Below are 18,303 nucleotides of genomic sequence, written 5' to 3' on the forward strand. Positions count from 1 at the left end.
TTCGAGCTTGAACTTAGGTTTGAACTTGAGATGAGCCTATTAGTATAGGTTTAAACAAGCTTATTTGACACCCATAATTCTTAAATACATAAAGAAGATGTTGATAGTTATTAGGTCATAAAGGCAATAATGTGCTTGTCAATTAGTAGGGTATCTTACACATGGATAATATTTATTTTCCTAGTCACAGAGATTAAAAAAAAAAAAACACTTGGGAGGAAATAGCATTCACCTACCTCTCCCAAAAGACATTGGAAACCAACACCAAGTAACAACATAACAACATATGCAAGGAAACAAGCTCAAAGGAGTGGCTCTAATGCATTGACCTCTACATTCTTGCTGTCTATTGGCTAGTGTGGAAAGAAAGGAACAAAAGAATATTTAAACTCGAGGGTAGGAATGTCTCAGACATGCATTTTGTCTTTTAGATGTGTGGGTTCTAGATTTATTATATTCTACCACTTCTTTTTCTATTTTAATCTTATTTAATTTGTTTTTCTTTTTGGTCCTCTTGTATATTTAGTTTTATATTCAAACTATCACTATAGTTCAGTGGATGAGTCCATTAACCCGCGACAAAAAATAATGAGTTTGATTCCTCCTATAAGCTTCGAGTTAATATTTAATAAATTTGTAAGCGTTATATGCATATAGTTTGAACTCGTTGCGCTCATTTTCTCTCATGAGAGGATCGACGGTTATCAAAAAATATTTATTTATTTATTAAGAAATATTAATTATTCTAGTCCATGAAAAGGATAACATTAATTGTGGTCCAGTATTACTAGGAAGTATTACCTAACCCAAACTTGGTTGATAATGCTCAATTTTGTTTCATTTTAATAATTGTGGTTTGAGTTGATGAAAATAATTTTCCACCAAAGTCTCTGCCATTTGTTCCAATATAAGTAGTGTGACCCTCCAATCTTCTCCAACAAGTCTAAAAGTGTTTTGAAATGTAGTTGCTTTGTCTACATCTGTTGACTAGTTTTAATTTAAAAAGAAAAGAGAAAGATATGGATGGGCAAATGGTGTAACAATGAGACTTAACCTACACCAATTAATCTTCAAAATCTAAATGAGAATTATACCCATCCATTCATTTATTTATTTATTGGTAAAGGTATTGTATAACTTCTGAATGCTTAGGGCTCACTTCTTGCCACTTGCAAGCTAAAGCAGCAGCCAAGGAACAGCATACTTCTAGAGACACCATCATGATACTTAAGGGCATTTATGCTTATCAAGGAATAAAGCAAACTTTGGATGCCCTAATGAATGAATAAATAAATAATATACAAATACTATATCACCTCCTCTCCCCCCCCCCCCCTCCCCCTCCCTAACCCTAAGTCTTAGTACAAGATAACAACACCATGGATATGATATGAATGTGGATGACTCAATAGTGATGCATGCATGAGGTCAATAATAATAGTAATAATAATAACAACAACAACTCAAGCTCAATATTTTCTAAGAAGACAAGTGTGTATAATTTGTATAATTGTTACAGAGAAAGGTGTTTGTATTGGGTTGTCAGTGGAATTATTAGGGGTGTGGGTGGGGGCCAAAACAGTGGGCCAATGTGGTGCATCATTTGTCCTCCTTTTAAGCGGATGGACGGGGCACGCTTGCCCCCACAAATCCCTCTCCTCCTTCCTCTCCCTGCCTCCCATGTCGATCTAGATCTCTCTCTCTCTTGAAAATTTTGTTCACATCACTTATATACAGACCTTGCATACGTGTCGCCGTTTAAAAGAGAGTGTCACTCAGTGTGGTGATAAGAATTATCAGATGATAGCAACTTGGTGGAAGATGGAGAGCATGCAAGAGGGTCTTTTCCGATTTAAAGTAATCAGGAAATGGATAAAAAGAATGCAATATAAATTTAGTACACATTTAATGCTTCTTTTCTTTGTTCTAAAAAAATTATTTAAGGAATTTACTTAGATGCAATTTGAATTTAGCTTAGCTTAGTTTGCTTGACTAAGCCCTTTTGATTAACAGCAGTTCCATAACAAAGAACTGGAAAGGTGGGAATATGGAACCTCAGAAAATGACATCTTTGGGCATGTAGATGATCTAGGCATGCATGCCCACACCAATGGAGCTTTTCTCAGGTGGTAAACTCACTCACTCACTCGTGCCAACTTCCTTCCTATTTTTCTGGGTCAGGCCAGTTGCACCACTGGTGTACTACTTACTACTCATCCAACTTTAACAACGAACGACTGGAGAGAGACTAAAGAAGACATCAATTATATGGATCATAAGCGTTTGAATCCTTCGTAATGTTTTACGGAGTGTGGATAAATTTTTTTTATCGACTGTACTGCAGTGATGGTCGATGAAGCTTTTAAGTATATATTACACAACTCAGAATAGCCTCAGTGCCCAGATCTAGCTAGAGAGAGAAGAGAGAGACCACAACATGGAGAGGAATATAGGAGTAGGTAGATGAGGACAAGCCAGAGGAAGAGGAATTCCGGGAAACGACATGACGATTCTGACAAAGATTTTGAAGTACGGACAACCAACCCAAACTCGCCGGCCCTACAGAGATATATGTATTATTTTCATTGTCATCAAAGAATAAATAATACTTTTTTTTTCCCCCACAACGCATTAGTCCCTAAAACATGCAATCGATATGCTACTCGGCGTCCAAGGGGAATGTTGGCAAGCAACAAAGCCACAAACATATCTCCAGGTGAAGTGTGATCATGGGAATTAGCTCAAACTCCTGCATGAGTTATTTATGGATATCATTCTTTTAGTATAACTAATGTTGACAAACTTATCACTGTTAAAAACTACGTAAATGTCATATTTGCTGCACTTGTTTTGAATATAATGTTTACCTGTTGAACTGATATATGTAATTGACATTAAAATTAATTAGCAACTAAAGGTTCCAAGAGGTTTCCTGGAAAGCTAGATACATATTTGCAGTCATAATTGTGCTTCATATATGTATATAATATTAATGTTGAATGACAGTTGCATCAATTTTACTCTTTAGAGAAAGTTCCTAATGACTTTATGGGATTGTTTAGAGCTAAGGTTTTCTGACTGTCTTCGTAAACCAAAATTCTCAAAAGAAGGGCCAAATAATAATCTTTAACCTAAAGTTGCATGAAAGTACAATGTATTGATATACTATAAAAGGACCAAGTTGTATCTTTTTCATTTCTCCTCTATTGTCCTTGGCCTTCATAAGAAAAGAATAATGATTGCTTCCCTGCAACTCACCTAGCAATTACATTGCAATATTTAGCTGCTTGTGTATGTTTGATGCATGAGAAGTCCTTATATTACCTAGGTCATTATAACAACTGATCACCTGTCTACTCTCCAGCAAAAAAAATAAATAAATAATTTGGTCATCTGGTAGTACTACTTTGGCAAGATTCTTAATCCAAGTGAAATAAATCTCCATACATCCAGTTAGACCCAATCTAATTCAACACCTGAAGTTATATATTAGGTTTTGGAGACAAATAGTGAATACTCAACAGTCAAATTTAAATTCTCAATGTACACTAGTAGCTCTAGATCATGATAATCTCACTTACTTTTCATGAACCTCTGCAATCCTCCATTTAAATTTACCTATATATAACATCTGAGTAATTTGAGGTATAAGTAGTCTTAAATTTCAATGGCTCCAAAGTCATTTGACAATTAACTTCATTAAAATATGCTAGTAAATATAATGAAAAATAATAGGTCAATATCCATATCTAGCCATTTTCACATCAACCCCTCCTACACACGAGAACAATATTAAGGTCTTCATGTCTTATTTGCGAAATTATTGGCAAGGAAAGAAATGATAATGTGGAGGTCCCACTCCTCATGTATCTCAATCCTATCTAATGGAATCAGTGGATTAAACTAAAATACGATATATAGTGGGTACTACCTCTGATAAAAAAAAAAAAATCTATCTAGGTTCCTCCATCAAGCAGAAAATTAATTTAATCACAAATTAACCCGCTCCTCAAATCACTCCTTTTGTTATGAGTGCACTGCCACCACCTTTTTATGCCTCACTTTATTGATAAAGCAAAAGCAGAAAAATAAAAAAGAAAAGAAAAGAGAGAGGAGAGCTTAAAAAAGGAAGCAAAGAAGGACAATAAGTAAAGGTGGAGATGAAAGGAAGGAAAACAAAACAAGAAACTCCTTATCTCCCCCATGTAGCTGTAGCTCAGATTCCTTCAAACAAGTCCCATGCTTTCTTCTCCAAAACCTCATCCATAGAAGCAAAAGAGGGAAATCTCCCTAAAGATTGACTTAAAAGAGTGTGAGAGAAAAGTGGGAGACAAAGGGCTGATAGAGTAAAAGAGGTGATCAATAATTCATGCAGCCATGAATAGAGGAGTATTCCAGAGCTATGTTGTGCAACAGATGATGGGGGGAAGCCCTAGCTGGTGGAGCATGAGCAATATGAGGCCATCTCCTGAGCAAATCTCTCCTCCCGTGCCTTCCTTATCTTCTTCTTCATCATCTTCAATGTTTTCTCAGTACTCACAGCCCTCTAGCTTCCTTCCTAATTGGCATGACAACCAAGATCTGCCTGAGTCATGGAGCCAGCTCTTGTTGTAAAACTCTCTCTCTCTCTCTCTCTAGATCATTTCCAGGATAACGGTTCTCTATTTTTTTTCTTCCTAATTAAGTAGATGAAGTTTTCATATAATTAGTCAATTCTGTGTATAATAATAGTTCTTCAGACCCTCGCTCTCCTCTCTCCTCTCTCTCTCTCTCTCTCTCTCTCTCTTTCAGGTCTCAGGATAGTAATATAGTAATATCCTCATTCTCAATATATATGATATTCAACCAAAAAACTTTCATCTGGCCTATAGAATTAATGAATATTCTTACTCTTCCAGGGGTGGATTGGCTGGAGAGGATGAGAGGTGCAGCTCCACTCCCTTCCAACCCAAAAAGATTGAGAGCTGGGAGGATCAGGTGGCATACCCAACAGCAGATGCAAATATAGTTGGTGGAAAGCAAGAGAACTCAGGGTGTGGCTATGTCTACAGCCATGGCAATGAAGAGATCCAGGCTTCAAAGGTGCAATGGAGTCAGGTGCTACCAGCTTCCTCTCCTAGGTCGTGTGTTACTACAAGCTACAACAGCAGCATGCTGGACTTCTCAAACAGCAAATCAGAAAAAAGGCATCAACAACCAGACAATTCTTCTGAGGTGAACAATTTGCATGCCTGTATCTTTTCACTATATATAGTTCTGCTTCTCTCTCTCTCTCTCTCTCTCTCTCTCTCTCGTTCTGACCTTTCTGTTTTTGTTTCCTGTTTGATTCCATAAATACTGGTGAGACTGCAGGCATTAGAATTATGTGCATGTAGATATACATAACTCTTGATGACTTCTCATTTATATGCTCCTGATGCTTTGTGTCAGTCATGAATTTTAATTGTTCTCTCTTGTTAGGGTTCTTAGAGACACCTTGAAATGGCCTCTTAGTTGTGTTCTTCTTTCTTCTTTGTTATTCTCCAGTGTAACAGCACAGAATCAGGTTCAAGTTTCAAGAAGGCTAAGATTCAAGGCTCCTCATCAGCACAATCTACTTTCAAGGTCTCTCTCTCCCTTCCTCTCTATACATTTGATGAATGATGGGCTAATTAACCAGTCTTGTTTATATTTTCTTAAAAAAAAGCATGCAGATTTACATTCTTAGATGGCCTAAAAGGATTTTTTTTTTCTTTTCCTAATGTGTTCCAGGTGAGGAAGGAGAAGTTGGGGGATAGAATAACAGCCCTTCACCAGCTAGTTTCTCCATTTGGAAAGGTATCACCTCAACACAATATATCTATCCTCCATAATATGTGAGCTATAGAATAATACAGCAAGAACAGTAATTTTATTCTCAAAATGCTATACTTTTGCCCATCATCTCTTTTGCTTTTCTTCAAATAAAGGGGGCCTGAAATGGTTCTTTTCTCCAGACTGACACCGCTTCTGTACTGGGAGAGGCCATTGGCTATATCAGATTCCTCCAGGGTCAAATTGAGGTCTCTCTCTCTCTCTCTCTCTCTCTCTCTCTCTCTCTCTCTCTCACACACACACACACACACACACACACACACACACACACACACACACACACACACACACACACACACACAGACACACACACACACATAGACACATACACAGAAGATCGCAAGAGAGTGGAACAAAAGAGCAGGTGGTTTAAGAGCACGCAGTTAAAGCTGGATGGTCCAACAGCAACATTGTTGCTTCTTGTACCACTATTTAGCTGTTGATATCTTGCATATTGCATGCCAAGTGTTTCATAGATTATATATACTGCTGCAATAACTACTGCATACTCAGAGATCTCATATATATATATATATGTACACACACACTGCTGCAATGACTGTATACTCAAACCCATGCATTCCCCTCTGCTTCCATTTATGTAGGCTCTGAGCTCTCCGTACTTGGTAAATGGATCTGGCAACAGTACTGCTGGGCATCCTGTAAGCAACTTCATCTTTATCCACAACCTTTACAGTTTTACCAATGTTACTCCTATATATTACTATGTATGCATTCCTCTCTCTCTGCCTATATATATATTTGTGTATATTAAGTTTCTAAAGCTCCTAATAATTATCAGTATTTTGTTTTTGCACTTGTTGCATGATAAATTAGTAATGCAGGTATTAATTGGACAAGACTAGAAGTTTTACAAAAAATTTTAAAGAAAGCTTAAGATTACTAGAATATATGTGTGCAAATTTTGTAAACAAGTTCATCACACCTAGTGATCTTTGACAAACATATATGTGATGAAACTAAACACACTAAAAGTAATTCCTTGTTAGTCCCAATTAGTACTTATGCACAAATGATTATTCTTTACAATTATCTACAGTCTTCTTTAGCTGTCGCATCTCTATGGATTTTTTTTTATGCCTCTGGAAAATGTAAATCGATGATGTTGAGTCAGAACCATGAATTATTGCTTTTAAAGAAACTTGTTGACTTGTTGGAGATGGAACCAAGGGTTCTAAAAGAATTAATTTTTCATCTATGATCTATGCTTTTTAAGTATATTTTGGGACATTACTATAGCGTTCTTTTAATTTTATTTCCAGTTTCTTTTTATTTGTTGAAGAAAGCAACATTACAATGGAAAGTTTAAATATCTAAGTAGAACAATTTTTTTGAAGTTTAACTACATAGGTTGCTATATCACCATAATAAGATTTAATAGCTAGCCTTTATTAGGAAGACTAGATGAATTGTGTATTTCCAGAAGACTTTGGTCACGTCTAACAGTCTTAGGGCATTGATTCCACATCCATCTCATAAAGCAAGCTGATCCTTGTAATTAAAAGAATCCTAATAGTTTATAGCTTTCTTTACATAAAAAAGACATCGAAGGAACAATGCTTTTAGCTTTACAGCTTTTAACATGCATAAAAAAACTGAGAGATTACTAGTGTCTCTTTTTATGATATATTAGGCAATTATTATATGGCAATACCATGAGAAAAAGATGACGCACCTATAAATCATATGAAGTATTATCATCTATTAGCTATGCGTAAACTAACACCTTCCTTGCATCTCTTATACCATTAGGGAGGAGAAGATGAGCTGAAGGACTTGAGGAGTAGAGGTCTTTGCCTTGCGCCGGTGCCTTTCACATTGCATGTCGGGGGCGATAGTGGCGCCGATCACTGGCCTGCAGCACTTGGTGGATGCTATAGATAGGTAGGAGAGGGCTTCTTGGTATGGTAGGAACTTGATTGGTGAACATAATATCAGGAGCAGTCACTCTGCTAAAATTTGAAGGCTGATTGCTCTTGATGCTATGCTACATATATGTTAGACAGCATGTGCTTGCTCTGTATATGAGAGCAGGATGACAGGCCCCTATGTTACCTCTTTACTTCTGTTGATCATGTACATGAAAATGTAGTACCTACCTGTAGCTGTATTCCTGATTCCTATGTTATGATTTATGGAAATGTGACAGGAAATTAGGTATAATTAATGTAGTTGGTGCTAATTGAGCAAGGTCTGGAAAAGGCATCAGCCTAATCATGAAGAACAGTACCACATCTAGAGCTATTATGAGATGATATATACATACATAGTTTGCTGAATTGCAAGCTGAAAAATATTTAACTCTCTGATCTACCGCTTGCTATTAATATAATAAAAATGAAAAATAAAGTGTAAAGAGGCAATTACAAAGATAAAAAGTTTTATGTGAAAAAACTATTAATCCGGTTAAAAACCACAAAAATGCTAACAACATACAATCATCAATCGATACGGCCAACATAGTAGAAGTAACAAAAGAGTCCGCTAGTCACAACAAGTTTATTAATAATATAAGAATGAGTAGAGATTTTAAATACAATAATACATGCTGAAATAAGATATAACAAGAGAAAAAACATGTCTCTAACAATGCTATTACACAAAAGTAATAAAAGAAGCATAAAATACCTTACTAAGTAAATTGCTACAATAGCTCTCTCTATGATTGCAATCAATCTATATTATATATCAAATATAAATGAGTCTAATGCTTAGCAAATTACAATTATCTCTAATAGGATAATATATATATAAGTATACCTAACATGATAAGTGCATGAAAAATATAAATATCATATCGTCACTATAACAACAAGACATGCATACAAATATTGTGGCTAGCACGGTTCTATGCCGGTGCGTGCTAACTTTTTCCACCCCCAATATGACCACTCATCGCACTTAGTACTAGACCCGTTAATCTTCATCCATATTCATCCAATATAAATGCCCTCAAGATAGAATGTAAACCTTAGCTGCAAAATCGTCTGCCATCTCGATGAATAATTGATTGATCGCCCACCATTACAAACTAAGAAGCTTAGTCGTAACCCCATATCCCCATCTCCATCATCATCGCCATTAAATCTTTCCATGTATGCATAGCGAAATTGATGAGCATATTGCTCAAAAGGATGCCCTCACCATGCATCCATTAGGCACCATTAGGTCTTTCCATATCCTACCCTCAAACCTCTAGCTTAAATACCCTAAAGGTTTTGACTCCCGTCTATTGAGAATCTAATCATTTGTTTAAGCCCAGAAACAACGTGCTTGATTGTTTGGGCTCCACAAAATAGGATCTTAAGCGTATGTCCTATTATATAAACTATAATTTTTAATTTTTCCGTATCTTATTTTGGCTGAAGATGTGTCAAGTATTATCGAGACATAAAGGTCATACCCTTCAAAATAGTGCACACAAGTGAGTGACATGTTATTATGTAAGCACAACATCAATATAAAAATCAACTAGCGTGATTGAAAATATCATTATCATAGAATAACATGTATTATCATACCTAAACATGTTAGTCAAGATACACAATCATCATGACATCAATTATGTCAAGTATCATGCTAAATTAATATGTACAACCATATAAGCTTACTTTACTATGTCATACGTGAAGTGTGCTAGTGTAAATCTTAGCATAAGATATAAATTAATAAAAACAAGAAATAGTCCACTTGCCTAGAATGATTAATGTTCTAAATGACAAGGAGGTCCCACTCTAAACTCATTTTGCTCAAGGGTTTGCGTTGGCCCAGATATGTTGCGATAATAAAAAAGTTAAAATCACCTACGATGCCGACAACCCTAATAGGCCTAGGCCTACCCAATCCACCCAAAATGAGGGGAGAGATTTCCCCCTCACTCGCACTTATGCACCGTAGGTGGGGGAGGGGAAAACGTCGACGACCACTTGTTGTTGATCGGCCATGAGGTACAAAGCAAAATGAGGATTGCTAAGGAAGGTGATTGCAACTCGACAATGTTAGGCAAACCCTTGATGGTAGCTAATGGGTGTGAGGAGGAAGAAGCTGGGTCACATTGGCACTTGTGGTTCCCAAAACCTAAAGCCATGCAAGTGCAGTCTTTTAAGTCTTGCATGTATTAACTAAATTTTAATTTTGACCACAAGACTTCCTAACATTATGGTGATAAATGAAGGGCTGTGAATATTAGTGGGGAAGTTAAAAGATGGTAATGAGAGTAGTAAAGAGTCTCTAGTTCTTTGTAACATGCATGACCCTTGAAGTCTTGCATATATTAGTTTTTGTTGTTATGGCATGATGGTCCATATGCCCCATGCATGGTAAAGCCTATAAACGTATCATCCTCTCATGAATAGAAAATCATCCTATTTTGAATTAATGAATTGTTATCTTTAGAAACAAAGAATTGTTCTTATTTTTCTGTCATTTTCTTAGTGGATTTCAAGTGAAGAAGAGTGCTAGTTTCCAAGTGGTGGATTAGAAAAGAGTGTTTATTTGGCCGTATTTATCTTCTCTCATCTAGTCTCCAAATTACTCAGTGTCACACATGGCTTAGACGTAGGGGAATGGGGAGGTGACATAGCAAAGCATTGGGTAAGAAAAAAGGCGGCTAATAAATGTGATAAGATAGCTGCCATGGTCCAAGGAAGGCATTGCTGGGAGAAATCAGTGCCCTAGTCGGTGCTAAACCAAGTGACAAGGATGAGCTCATTCGAGCTTTGCCAGTGGCTCAGGAGGGGTCCGAATGATCGAGGCCTATCGGTTGGCCAAATTATGCAATGATACTGATAGCGATGGTTGAAGAAAACACCCACATGCCAAGACAACCTATTTAAATGAAGGGAGAGGAAGAGTGCTCAACTTGATGGTGGGTTGATATTGTAGTCTTGCCGGCAACAAGGCCACCAAATACAGAGAGAGATAGAACAAAATAATGCTGGACACTCTGACAAACTCTATGACCACAAACGCCACCGATTGAGGCCTATCGGTTGGCCAAATTATGCAATGGTACTGACAGCGATGGTTGAAAAAAACACCACATGCCAAGACAACCTATTTAAATGAAGGGAGAGGAAGAGTGCTCAATTTGATGGTGGGTTGACATTGTAGCCTTGCTGGCAACAAGGCCACCAAATACAGAGAGAGACAGAGCAAAATAATGCTTTGGGAGATGGTGAATGTGTCAGGGGAGAGAGGATAGGGAGGAGGGATGCCCGGCTCGAGGACAACACCCTTCATATGCCATGTCAGATCACCGTCGATTGTGAACATGAGGAGGAGAGGTAGCGCACAACGTAGGGATGGGGCACGTACAAGGGGAAATGAAGAGTTAAGAAGGCGACACACAGTGTTATGACAAACACAAGTTTCTTTGAGTGATGCATCCCCAGATTACAAAATAAGTAGAGAATGAAGTCAATATATTAATTTTTCAACAAGATAACAAGCATAAGTATATTGAGCACCCACGGCAAGAACATACTATACAATCTAGTGAACACAATCAATTATAAGTTTTTATATAATAATTTTAGCAAGGCACTAGACATATGACTAAACACAAAGAAAACTTTCTACTGAACTAAAATCAAACCAAACTCAATTCACTATTATTTCAATTTATTTATTTTTTTACTTTAATAAACCTTGGTGCAACGATGATTTTCACACGCGACATATGTAGTCTTTCCTTATAATACGTAAGATATATATAGCCACAGTGATGAAAACAAAATAGGACAATGTTACAACCCTAACCAAAAGGGTAGGATAGGTTTGGATAGGGTTGATGTCGATTGAAGGAGACAATAAGAAAGGTAGGTAGTGTCAGCTAGAAGAATAGCCACTAACATATATGGTTTGGTAGAGTAAGAGAGAAGGAAGACTAGTTTGAGAGAAGTAGAGAGAAATTGCTAAGTAATAATACTACTATTCAATAATTATTTTTCAATGACTAGAGAAAGTTGTAAGACTTCACTTAAAATAACTCAGACCCGCCTTGTGCCCCCAGAGGGTTTCCCTTCTATGAGAGTCATGTGGGGATTAGAAGTCTAACAACATACCATTAATATCGAAGACCAAAAGTAACAAAAATAATTAGGGGCCCATAGGTGGCAATAAATCAACACATTCATTCAAAATACAACAGTATGATAGGGTTCCCTACACTAAGAGTACATGCTGAAATAAAGATACAACAAGAGGATAGCATAGATCCATTACAAATAATACTACACGAAAAGAAAAAAAAGACCTTACGCCTTACTAGGTAAATTGCTACTGAGCTCCTGCCAAGATAACAATCAATTTGCATCATATATCAACAATGAATGAGCCTAATACTTAGCAAGTGACATTATCACTAGCCAAATAACATGGATAATAGTACACTCAGCATTGAGAATGTATGAATATCTACATAATTGATCATCACAATAGTAAAATGAGTTTTTCATGTAATGTATTTGGTTAGCACTATCTTATCTGACACATGCTAACCCTATCCACCTATATGCATAGCACGCCTCACACTCAGCCCACCGGTCGTCATCCATACTCAACATTGATAAATGCCCCCAAGGGAGGATGGACCCTAGTGGATATCGCTTACCCATCACCCGACAAACAATATGACCAATTATTCATCACCGTAGATAGCGTCAACTTATGAATTCCAAAGTAAGACACATAAGGGAGTGAGGTCTGGGAGTCTTCATTGCTGATGAGGGATAGGGTAGCATAAGAAGGTCTAGGGCGGGGTAGAGAGGGTCGGGGAAGGTGGAGGTAGGGCCGCCACTACATGCCATGGGTGACCACCGTAGTCCTAACAAGCCAAAGGTGCCGGGGTCAACGTCCATGGCTAACCTCCCGTTAGTCCTCACTAGAGACGGGGAAAGGCTTTAGGATAAAGCTCCCAACTCCGACAAGCTTCTCAACCTCGAGGGTCATCGATCCGGGCTTGCTGGTTAGCCAAGAACCCCCTTCCACTAACACTATAAGTCCTCGTCTGCCATGGGCACATGCATGCCTATGCTCTTATATGACATGCATGGCGCACGTGCTCACATAAATCCATCTCAGAGATAAATGATACCATCAATCAAATAAATATGCTAATATATGAATATCCAAGTCCACAATAATATAAACTAGCCAACTATATAATTTGGCAAAACTTACATAAGCACAACAAACCATCAAGATACATGTAATACAACTAATACAAAATTGTCTAATCTATATAATATTTTTGATGATATAACTCCTAGTCTAATATAGTGGGATATAAATACATACAACATCGGTTCAACTCAATTTTTACACAAGCTATTTTCTATGCCATCTCACATCTATAGTTTACCTTATCTTTGCTCTAAAATATCTCATCAAGAAATCTCAAGTTGCTATCATGTATCACATATCTGAGAGGGGTTAGTTAGAAAAGAAAAATAAAGAGAATCATGAGCTAAATGCTTAGTGAATAAATATTACTTCGAATTCATGATGCCAAAGAGAGAGAAAATTATATATTGAATGATGTGAATAAATAATAAGCAACGTGTCTTGAATGAGTATATAAATGTATCATCAATACTATATAAATGTATAGTAGAGATGATGTCATGACTGATTAAGTATGTAATTCTCGATAATATATATATAAATAAATCTTCATTTATACCTCATAACTCTCTCAAATATAACACATATGATGTATGTTGACTTTGACCATACTATGATGTCAAATATAATCACATGCTAGGATAATGAAATCATATATATTTCTCAATATTTTAATCATTAATATCATCATGATATAACATCATTGTACTAAACTGCTGTGCATAGTCAACATCTAGTACTCGATCACATTATTATGTCTAGAGGATCAAAGCATACATCGCTATTTGCTAAGAGTGTCTCAGTCACAATTATATCTTGTCATCCGCAAAGAGTGTATTAATATCCATCTAGTTGTCACCCATTCTAGCTGATGGAAACCATATGAGGATAACTTGTTATATATTCCCTAGTGAACGACATGTATTTGAATGTCTACTGCACACACAAAATATTGACATCGGACGTAAGGCTATAGGTTGCAAATATATTGAGCGTTCAGTCATCCACCAAGTGCGTCCTAACCTTCGCGCCCACTCGAGTATCCTCACACATTTTATCAACTAGCATATCAATTAATTTTATGTTTTCTTTCTACATTTTATAACAACTTACGCATATCAAAAATTTAGGTGATAAAGAAGCGAAGAGAAATTGATACGACTCGGTCAGATTGGATCCACCCGCGAATTGGATTTATTGGGATGAGCCTATTTATCTAGTTTAATTTTTGCTTGAAGAAATAATAGCTTTTGCCGGGGAGCGTTCAAACGCTAAGGACCGCGTTCAAATGGGACATGTGAACGCTTGCACACGTTCACAAAAATAGAGAACGTGATTTGTGCATTCAAATGGCTATGGACCCATTCAAATGCGATCGTTTGAACGCTTGCATGCATTCCCAACGACGGAGAATAATATTTGCACGTCGAATGTGATCGGGCGCGTTCAAACGCACTACGGCAAAAATTATTTGTTTGTTAGGGTTTTAATTTGGTTGTTTGAGTCACAAGGGTGAGCCTCTATAAATATGTGGAGGAAATCCTAATTAGAGTTTATCTAATAATTAGAATGGCATTGTTGCTCTTATTTCCCCTCTCCCACCTCCTTCCTTCCACCGCCAAAGTCCTTGGTCAACTTTCTCTAACTTCTAATCCCCTTCTTTTACAATAACTTCTCCCCATTCACTCCGAAGAAATTATCCCAGCACATATCTAGCCATTAAATGACTAATAAGCTAGGATTTATCTGACCTTCGGTCACTGTTCGACCGATATCTTAAGACTTAGCCATCCAAATTTTGCAATCTTAGATTCATTGAAAATCTCTTTTCAAGGGTGACAACATATTCAAAATTCAGCAAGATCCAATGGCTAGATCCTTCATAATCCCCTTCGAAAATCACGTCCTCAAATTGGTCCAGAACTGTTACTTATTGGATCAAGCCGGTTTGTAATAAAAATATGATGCATTGTAGTCTTTAACCATATATCTAACACATGCATACTCATACTAGAGATCAACTCGACAAAAAATATAGATAATATGTTCATCTTCGATCATCTTTATATATCATCAGCATACTCATATTCAAGACCAGTCTAATCAACTGAATGATAAAATATGCTCAACTATAATCATCTTTATATAGGATTGTATAGTTATATTGGAGGCTAAAATAAAATGCATACATATAAGTATAATATATCATAATATGGAAAAACTATCTAGGAGGTAAGACTATTCATTGTTTGATTAGAAGACACAACACATGTATTTTTCACATCCATCAACCAAGTGTCAACTTATTGCTAGCAAAATCCATGGGGTCTCAAATAAGAGGTTCACGGTCTCAAAATATTTAGGTAAAAATAAGTTAGTCATTTATTTTATCATCATATGTTCAAGTAAAATATGATATTTTATTAGGTTTAAAATTAATTAGATTCATATGATAAATTTAATTGTGATAATATTGATATGCTATTACTATAATTTATATTTATTTGATTAGAATCCTAGTTTGCTAATTATAGAATAAGTATATAATAATTTACCTCTTTTTATATACAACAAACAATGACCATATATACACATATATATGATTTAGAAAAATATTATAAACAGTCTTATTAATAATTATCTTTGTGATCCTTACTCTTATTTAATTAATCATTAACTATATGTAAAATAGTCATTATCCAATTATATATAAATAATACGTAAGCATAATGTTTTATTTTATAAGAAAAATGTAGACAATAATAAGATGCTAAAATTAATTATATAAACATGAGTATAAGATTTTAATGGTGTAGCTATATGCATTAATGTAATAATAATGCCTAACTATAGATACATTTTTATGCAAATATTTATATTATATTTAATCAATTATTATAGTAATTATACTCAGCTAATAATTATTCCAGTGAGTGTAAATTATCAAAACAATTAAATATCTATAAACTATTTTACCTTAATTCTAAAAAATAAATTACTTAATTAACAAAAATTAAAAATAAGAGCAACCCCTTTGCTACGGTGTGTGGAACCTCCCCCCAAGTGAGCTATTTGCATGTTATTTATTTTATTTTTTTATATTTTTATGGCTGGTTTGTTACAAACACTAACAAGTGGCTCAGACCAATGGGTTGGTAAAGACATAACAACAGAAAAGAAAGTACTATCAATGGGGGAAAGGTCGTCGATCACCGGTCATCGATCATCACTCTCCATTCGATAGCCTACTGGGAGTCTTGAGTAGGGGAGGAAGGTGTGAGGGGAACGGAGAAGCATGGGGAAGGAATAAATGAGGAGAAGATAAGGGCATTGCCGGCCCTCGAACTAAGGTCGGCCTCTCTGCACACCGCTGATGGCTTGTGTAGGTCAACCAGGCTTGCCCCTATCAAGCAAGTGTGGAAGGAGATGAATGACATGTGCGGAGCACGTGCCGACCTTTTTTTTCGAGCTGTTACATTATTTTTAAGAAATAAAAATGAGTCTCAAGGTAACCCAAACAGAAAGAGAAACAAACTAAATAAATTTCCCAAACAAATATTTGTATCTATCTGAAACTATATCTCGATTCGACCTCAAATAGAGTATGAAGCTAATTATAAAATGAATACCAAAAAAATATATTGCAATGTGATAGAATCAATCTCTCAATTTTTCTAGCGTCGCATAAATAATTTTTGATTATTTTTTTAAAATGCGCAGATTATAAAATTTTCAAACTCAGAGTAAATTTCTATAATTTAGGTTTGTGTCATTCCACCATGCCTCCGCCTATCTTTGTGCTTAAGGTGAAAAAACCAATATGACCTTGTTTATTTGGAGTGCTTTGGTAGGCTTTTAGTGTTCAATACAATAAAACCCAATTTAAGGGATCACCTCATCCATCTAGCCATTGGTTTGTTTGGCGAATATTTATCGCGAATGAGATTTATGCAACCATACACACTTTAGGGTTGTTGTAGGGATGGATATGATGTCGTTCAGCTGGCATTTCCTTATCATGCGACAAGGTGGCTTAGTTGGCTAGACGATGTTACGACTCTAAGGGTATGGTTGTTGCCTTTGGCTCCGCTATTAGTAGTAGGGGCTGAGGTGATGGCTTAGGGTGACATATTATTAGTTGAGATATGTGAGTCTACAACGGAGGTTGGGGTGGCAATAATGGAAGTGGAGGCACCTACAATGACGATGCTCGCAGCTGTAGTGATGGTGATGATGGTAGCGACAAAGTTTCACGATTGTACATCTCCATATGGACTCAGGTGCTTTTTGCCATACCAAATTGTAGCTCACAAAAAGCTGACTATATTAGGGAGGTCAGTATTTGCTAGTTTGACAATGACATCCATGATTCTGGTTGCAATCGACATAGGCTAAAGAAGGGCCTACTCTAATACCATTATTACAATCCCAACATAAAAGGTAGGTTTAGATAGGGTTGATATTGGCCAAATGGGCCAACAAGGAAGGTAGGATGTCGTCTAGAAGAATAGTCATCGACGACTATAGTTTTAGTAGAGTAAGAGAGAAGAAAGCTAGGGTTAAGAGAGATCGAGAGAAAAAGATATCACTATGAAATAATAGTACTATTCAATAATCATTACTCCATAATTAGGATTACAAGTCATAAGATCTTATTTATAGAAAACGAGAATAAGAATCATAAGGTAACTCAAACTGAATTGAAAACAAACTAAAAAACTTCTCAAACAAACTCTCGTATTAATCTCAGATTTGATCCTGAATTGACACTAGATAGAATCTGAATATAAACCTGAATCTAATCTTAATAACAAAAATGAATATCACGACATGACCGAACCAATCTCTCTATTTTATATTTTCATCATATCATATGAATATTTTATGATTAGTTCTCACAATACTTGTAATTCGGGGGTCTGTTCTTGCAATCCAAGTTGGTACCCTTTTATTGGTGCTACAATCCACACATTTATATTGTTTAAAATGCTAAGCTTTCGCAGGTGTATTCTAGACACACTTTTCAGTGAACCATTACTCATAAACATCACAACATATCCAAAATTTATCATGAACAATGCCACATGTACATAGCGCATTGCCTTATACCTCATTAAATTTATTATTCTTCTTTTTCATCGATGTTAGGGGGGCTTTATTTTTAAGGTCTTACTACGCGAAAGTTGAAAAGGAGAAAAAGATGATGAAAAAGAGTGGAAGATGAAAAAAATATAAAAATGTACCATAAAATTTCCCCCACTAATCTTATAATGCCTTATTAATATAATGAGGTATTCAATTAAC

The 18,303-nt window shown here is 36.1% G+C and overlaps 1 protein-coding gene across 1 annotated transcript; it reads left to right on the top strand.

The window, feature by feature from the left end:
- The first annotated feature begins 4,140 nt into the window (after window positions 1–4,140).
- LOC140779497 (transcription factor bHLH68-like) lies at window positions 4,141–8,037 on the top strand. The gene is made up of 7 exons (XM_073124576.1): window positions 4,141–4,610; window positions 4,899–5,214; window positions 5,527–5,604; window positions 5,752–5,817; window positions 5,976–6,041; window positions 6,459–6,515; window positions 7,627–8,037. The coding sequence occupies exons 1-7, from the start codon at window positions 4,378–4,380 to the stop codon at window positions 7,756–7,758; spliced, it is 948 nt and encodes a 315-aa protein (XP_072980677.1). The 5' UTR covers window positions 4,141–4,377; the 3' UTR covers window positions 7,759–8,037.
- Window positions 8,038–18,303: the final 10,266 nt, after the last annotated feature.

Source organism: Typha angustifolia, chromosome 15 (genome assembly GCF_048772165.1).
Source record: "Typha angustifolia cultivar Huaian chromosome 15, ASM4877216v1, whole genome shotgun sequence".
Classification (NCBI taxonomy): domain Eukaryota; kingdom Viridiplantae; phylum Streptophyta; class Magnoliopsida; order Poales; family Typhaceae; genus Typha; species Typha angustifolia.